This window comes from Hippoglossus stenolepis, chromosome 3, assembly GCF_022539355.2.
Source record: "Hippoglossus stenolepis isolate QCI-W04-F060 chromosome 3, HSTE1.2, whole genome shotgun sequence".
Classification (NCBI taxonomy): Eukaryota; Metazoa; Chordata; class Actinopteri; order Pleuronectiformes; family Pleuronectidae; genus Hippoglossus; species Hippoglossus stenolepis.
The window spans coordinates 23,657,554-23,663,406 of NC_061485.1; the positions used below are offsets into that span (position 1 = coordinate 23,657,554).

The 5,853-nt window shown below is 40.8% G+C and overlaps 1 protein-coding gene across 1 annotated transcript; it reads left to right on the top strand.

The window, feature by feature from the left end:
• Positions 1-483: 483 nt before the first annotated feature.
• LOC118102407 (opioid growth factor receptor) lies at positions 484-4,101 on the top strand. Its single transcript, XM_035148537.2, has 9 exons — positions 484-1,015; positions 1,971-2,012; positions 2,302-2,364; positions 2,476-2,517; positions 2,856-2,910; positions 3,070-3,148; positions 3,233-3,299; positions 3,382-3,530; positions 3,624-4,101. Exons 1-9 carry the CDS (start codon positions 500-502, stop codon positions 3,964-3,966), a joined length of 1,356 nt encoding a protein of 451 aa, XP_035004428.2. The 5' UTR covers positions 484-499; the 3' UTR covers positions 3,967-4,101.
• The last annotated feature ends 1,752 nt before the right edge of the window (positions 4,102-5,853 follow it).

Genomic DNA, 5,853 nt, shown 5'->3' on the forward strand with positions numbered 1-5,853 from the left:
GGCAGCCCGAGATCGAATCATTTATCCATCAATTTGAGAAGGTGAAAAGAAATTTGAAAGACGCCTAAAAAATCACTATAGATTTGAAGTGACACATAACTTCCCCATTTGTTCTATGAACAGTGAAATCTGCCCTTTTCTCTGACTCCGGCTCCTAAATGACATATCCAAAATGAATAGTGTGTATATATGAATTATCTTGGTGTTTATATAAAGGCTGCACTTGTGAGATTTAACATGATAAAGTTGATAGCGGGTCTGCATTAGGACTCTGAGCAGTTTCCGTGACCTGAGAATAAAACCTAATAAAACTAATAAAATAATCCAATATATCCTTTCACATGTTAAAGCATGAGGGAGGTGGTCTGTTTCTGTTTGTGTCACTTAAACCTCAATAGCTGCAAACAGCTTCATGCGTTCTACTCAAATCATGAACCTGCTTCTCTCAGTGGGCGTCAACATCAGCTTTTATCAAACTTTCTTTCTCCTGGAGTGAAAAATGAAAGTGAAACGAACTTCCACTTCAGACGCGAGGCGTGGGTCTGGTCGCTTCAGGAGGAGAATTCGTGTCACCATGTCCTGGTTGGTTCGGGACACACTGTGTCCGGTGGTGGCCTGGCTGTGGCGCCGGACCTTGTTCATCCGCAGGCTGTTTGCTCCTATAACCAGGTACCTGCGCTTAGAGACAGGCTGGACGGGGGAGCGCCGCGGCGGAGACGAGCCACAGCTACCCAGCCAACAGGCAGACCTGCTGTGTGAGGCAGGTCTGCAAGAGAGGCCCGAGGAGTGTCAGGGCTCAGAGGGTCAACGTGAGGCCAAGCTGAGGGTCCCCGAAGAAGACCGGGAGCAGGAGGAGGAGCAGGAGGAGCAGCAGGAGGAGCAGGAGGAGCAGGAGGAGCAGGAGGATGAAGAGTGTGACAGTGAGCAGTACAGAGTTGACAACACGGATGAGTTGTACTGTGGTTATGATTCCACCTGGGAAACAGAGCAGACTGAGGAGAGACCAGCAGCGTCTGTGAGTTCACCTCAGGTCCCGTGTTTGTTTGTTTGTTTGTTTGTTAGAACTCATCACATCAGCGCGTGGCGTTACGCCGGGTTTACACCGGACGCGGAAGCGCCATTCTCAAGCGCGCAGCCGCCTGGCTGTTCACACGGGACGCGCATTTCTCCGCGTCAGCCCGCGATTCTGCTTTCTCCGCTTGTTGTTGTACCCGTTGAATGTCGGGGTTCGGGGGTAAATGATGGTCTTCATAGCCCATGTTGGCGTTACGGTACCGGCGCGTGGAGCGGAAACAAGGCCGAAAGTAAAGTTTCACACAACTTGTTGGATTTAAACATCCTGAAGAGGTGACTCAGAAGTTTCACCTGTCTCTTGTTCACGGTGACCTCCACTGTCTGTATGTCAAGTTCCAGAAGATTTGACTGTAGAAAGTTTGAGAAAATGAAAGGGATGGCATTCATTACTCACAGAGTGAGGACATTTTTTGTAATATTTAAAAAAGAGAGCGATTTGAGTGTCATAATAAAAATTGAGCTTATTTGAGAGAGAGATGAAGATGATTTGTCACCTCTTAAGGATCCTTTTATAATAGTATTTAATATTTGAAAACTGAGCTGATTTTCCCTTTAATTTCCAAAAGAATTCTACAGTCAAATCTTCTGAAATGTGACACACAGACAGTGGAGGTCACCATGAACAAGAGTGATGTGAAACTTCTCTGTCACCTCTTAAGGATGTTTTAATAATATTTAATAAGAGCAAGAATGCCATAGTGCAAATTGAAAAAGAAAAAGAAAAAGAAGACAGACATGAACAGAAGCGTGGATTAACGTGGAGAACCCTTACAGCCCTAACACACACACACACACACACACACACACACACACACACACACACACACACAGACACACAGGTCTCATACACATTTAATTATATGTTATTCCCACAATTTTCTTTTATGTTTCCTCAGTCTCAGATCAGGATGCAACATTGGAACCAGGGCATGTCCTCTGTGAGTACACCTCACCCATGTTTTTTGTGATCAAATGTTTTCATTTATTAAAGAAATATGAAAGTACAAGAAAACACGCATACACAAAATGTGAGGTAGCATTGACCCAACATAATTAATACTGGGCAGGATGTTCATTTTAACTCTAGATACCTGGCGAGTTTCAGTTTCAGTTTTCACCATCTGTTGTGTCAAGTGTATTGTCAATGTTTATGTTTATTGTTAGTATTTCTATAATCCATTAATGTCGTAAATATAAACTAACTTTCACTTATTGTCCATGTGCCAGTACAAATTTAGCAGATTTGAAAATGCTGCGAGAGACATGCACAACTACAGGCACGACTACCCTGTAGGTTTTACACACACACACACACACACACACACACACACACACACACAGGTCTCATACACATTTAATTATACGTTATGCCCACAATTTTTCCTTTATATTTCCTCACAGTCTCAGATCAGGATGCAGGGCTGGAACCAGAACATGGCCTCTGTGAGTACACCTCACACACACCTGTCCGTTGGTTTGTTGGTTGGTGTGTTTGTTTCTTTGTAAGAACCCTCTAAATTCAGGATTTGTTTTTTAACTTTCTTTAACATTGTGAGAGAGGGTTTTTTCAAACATTTTTGCAGTTTTCTCGGTAATAATTGATGGATCTTGATGAAAATGATTAGGCATATCAAGGGAACTGATATGTAGGAGTTTGTGAAATTTGTTACAGCTTGATTGAATGTAAGGAGACTGTTGGGCCTTGGTGTTCTAGTTAGAAAGAAAATAAAAATATCTCTGTTCAGCTGCAGTATTCATTTCCAATCTCTTTTGTTGAGCAGGATGACAATCCTAATCTGGAGTTCTACCTTGGAAACAAACCCTCTTTACCTGATGGTAAGCCTTTAACTTACATTATATATTGTGATTTATTTTTAAGTCTGCATCAACAAGTTTTTTTGTCAGTTATTAATTTTAATCGTTATCTGTGAGACTATCTTGAAATACAGTGTATATAAATCCAAATCACTTTACTTCTGCATTTCCATTCATGAGGTATCTACATACAAGATTTCCATAGTGAGTGGTTTGGAAACTACAACAAACTGGAGTATGTACACACTTACATTCAATGGTAAGTTACTCTAGCCACCAAAGATGAGATGTAACATTTTCAGCTCTTGTTTATGAAATTTATAATAAAGTTTTTCTGTCTAAGGTTGTTCCCACTGCAGGAACCAGGCATGAACCATGATGCCAGTATACTGACAAGAGAAGAAATTGAGGTCAGCTGCTAAAAGTTACCACTTTGAAATTTGTAAAGAATTTGCCTCCAATGTTCTCACAGCAGTTCTACCTTCCCTGTAGGATTTTCTCAGAAATGACACTGCGAAGGAAAATCTGCTTAAGTCATATGAGCTCATGTTGGACTTCTATGGCATCGAGTTGTGTGATAAGAACAGAGGCCAAGTCAGGAGAGCCTCAAACTGGAAAGACCGATTCTGCAACCTGAACAAGTAAAATATATCTCAGACAATAATAATAAGAAACATATAGTGCTATGAATGTAAATCCAAGTGACCCTTCATTTGCCTGTTTGTCATCGACAGTCGCACTCACAACAACCTGCGCATCACCCGCATCCTGAAGTGCCTGGGAACCCTGGGGTTCCGCCATTACCAAGCCCCCCTGGTCCACTTCTTCCTGAAGGAGACACTCGTCCACGGACAACTTCCAGATGTCAAAGACAGTGTCCTCAACTACTTTGTGTTTGCCGTGCTCGACAAGAATCAGCGCAGGAGTCTCATCAAGTTCGCCTACTTGAATTATGACCGTAAAGATGAGTTTGTGTGGTGCCCAAGGAAAATACAGATGATGTTGTCAGAGTGGTCAGCGTCCAAGTCACAGGAAGGAGTGGAAGGTGAAAATGATGTTAAAATGTTAACAGCGTGAATCTTCCTCTTTCACTTTTATAAAAGAATGTGTGTAGTTCTGAAGTGGATGTAAGTTTTACACAAAAAATCAGCTATGGTGTTCATTCAGTATGATCACATCCTGTTGTCTGACAATAAATACCTTATATGATCACATATTCCTCATTCACCTTTATTCCTGTCAAAGGAAAGTATTTAGCGTATTCATCTGATTATATTTGCACAACATTCGAGCACAGAGTATGGCCTGAAGTGCCAAATAGCAGTCCTGTTCTGGTGGTATTGAATTTAAGGCGTGATCATCCCAGAACCAAAGAGGAAGATGCTACTGAAAATTCTTTGCTTGAGTTGTGGTGCCTTCCTACCATATCACAGTACTGCATCATGCATTATTAAAGGTTATGGCTCTTCGAGAGAACCTTTATCACACAGAAATATTTTTGAATATTAGAAATTCAACACAAAGGATTGGGTTCACCAATTTGACCTTTTGTTCAAACTGCCAGTTGTAAGGCTCCACCCATCTTTCTAGGGTTACATTTAAGATTTTGAACATGACATGAAACACAGAAATTTGGTTTGTGTCAAGATCCAACCTGGACATGGACCATGTGGATATAAACTGAAATTCAATTATGACCTTTAATTCCAGAAAGTTAAACACTTATACTAACATTAATACTAAAATTAATACCTGTAATATATTTTTTATTAATAGCAATATAAGAAAGGTTCAATATTAATACTATGCTCATATACTATATCACACAGATATAGCCTCCACTGAGACCCGATGACCCTGAAAGCCTAGCTGCTGTGTTAGACTGTCTTTATGATATCAACAGTTGGATGGAACAAAACTATTTGCAACTATTTAGCAACAAGCCTTGGTACCTGGTCAATCAATGTAAAGCCCATTGCCAGAAACCTAGGACATCTGTTGGACCAATCACTCACTTTCGAACCACAAATTAAAAAAGTAGTCCAGTCCTGCTTCCTACAAATCAGAACCATCTCCAAAATCAAATCCATACATTCACACCCTGACTTGCAAAAAGTAATTCATGCACCAGTCAACTCTAGACTGGAATACTGGAACTCCCTTCTCTCTGGCATCAACCGAAAGTCACTCTCCCGGCTCCAACTAGTTCAGAACGCAGCAGCTCAGCTTCTCACTGGTCTTAAAAGGCAACATCACCCTGATCCTTGCTTCTCTTCATTGGCTCCCTGTCTGCTTTAGAATCGATTTTAAGATTTTACTCATCACTTTTAAAGCACGCCAGGGTCTGGCCCCAAGCTACATCACAGAATTACTGACCCCTTATGTGCCTTAGATCCTCAGGTGGAGCCCTGCTTGCTGTTCCAAATTCGAGGTTGAAAACAAAAGGTGACCGTGCCTTTGCCATCAGGGCCCCTTGGCTTTGGAACAGCAGAGTCAGTGACTTCTTTTGAATAACTTCTTAAACCCCACTTTTCTAGATTTGCTTTCGAGTGATTTGATTGTTTTCTTTTCACCTGTTATTTTACTTGTTCACTTATTTTTACTGTCATTTTACTGCGTTTACGTGTTCAAGTTTTAATTTACTTTTCTTGCTTTGTTGTCAAAGCACTTTGTAAACTCTGTCTTTAAAAAGTGCTGTATAAATAAGGTTTATTATTATTATTATACTGTGTAAACACAGTGAGGAGGTTTTGCTGTTTGTCATGTGTCATTTTCTACTTATAAAAAAAGGGTTTAAAACCACAACCTTCACTCAGGAGGAAACATCAGGCTCAAAGTTATCACCAGGCCGAAGCTAGGAATTGATATCAATTAATGACCCAGAGGGTACAGAGCAGAAATTTCACATCACTTTAAAACCAAACATGAATCCATAATCTTACACACAAAATACATATCACAAGA

Excerpts from the sequence above, each read along its gene's own strand:
- LOC118102407 (XM_035148537.2), top strand. The coding sequence starts at position 500 with ATGAAAGTGAAACGAACTTCCACTTCAGACGCGAGGCGTGGGTCTGGT. Across the intron at positions 2,518-2,855 it reads GGAACCAGAACATGGCCTCT|GATGACAATCCTAATCTGGA; the intron begins GTGAGTACACCT and ends TTTGTTGAGCAG. Across the intron at positions 2,911-3,069 it reads CAAACCCTCTTTACCTGATG|GTATCTACATACAAGATTTC; the intron begins GTAAGCCTTTAA and ends TCCATTCATGAG.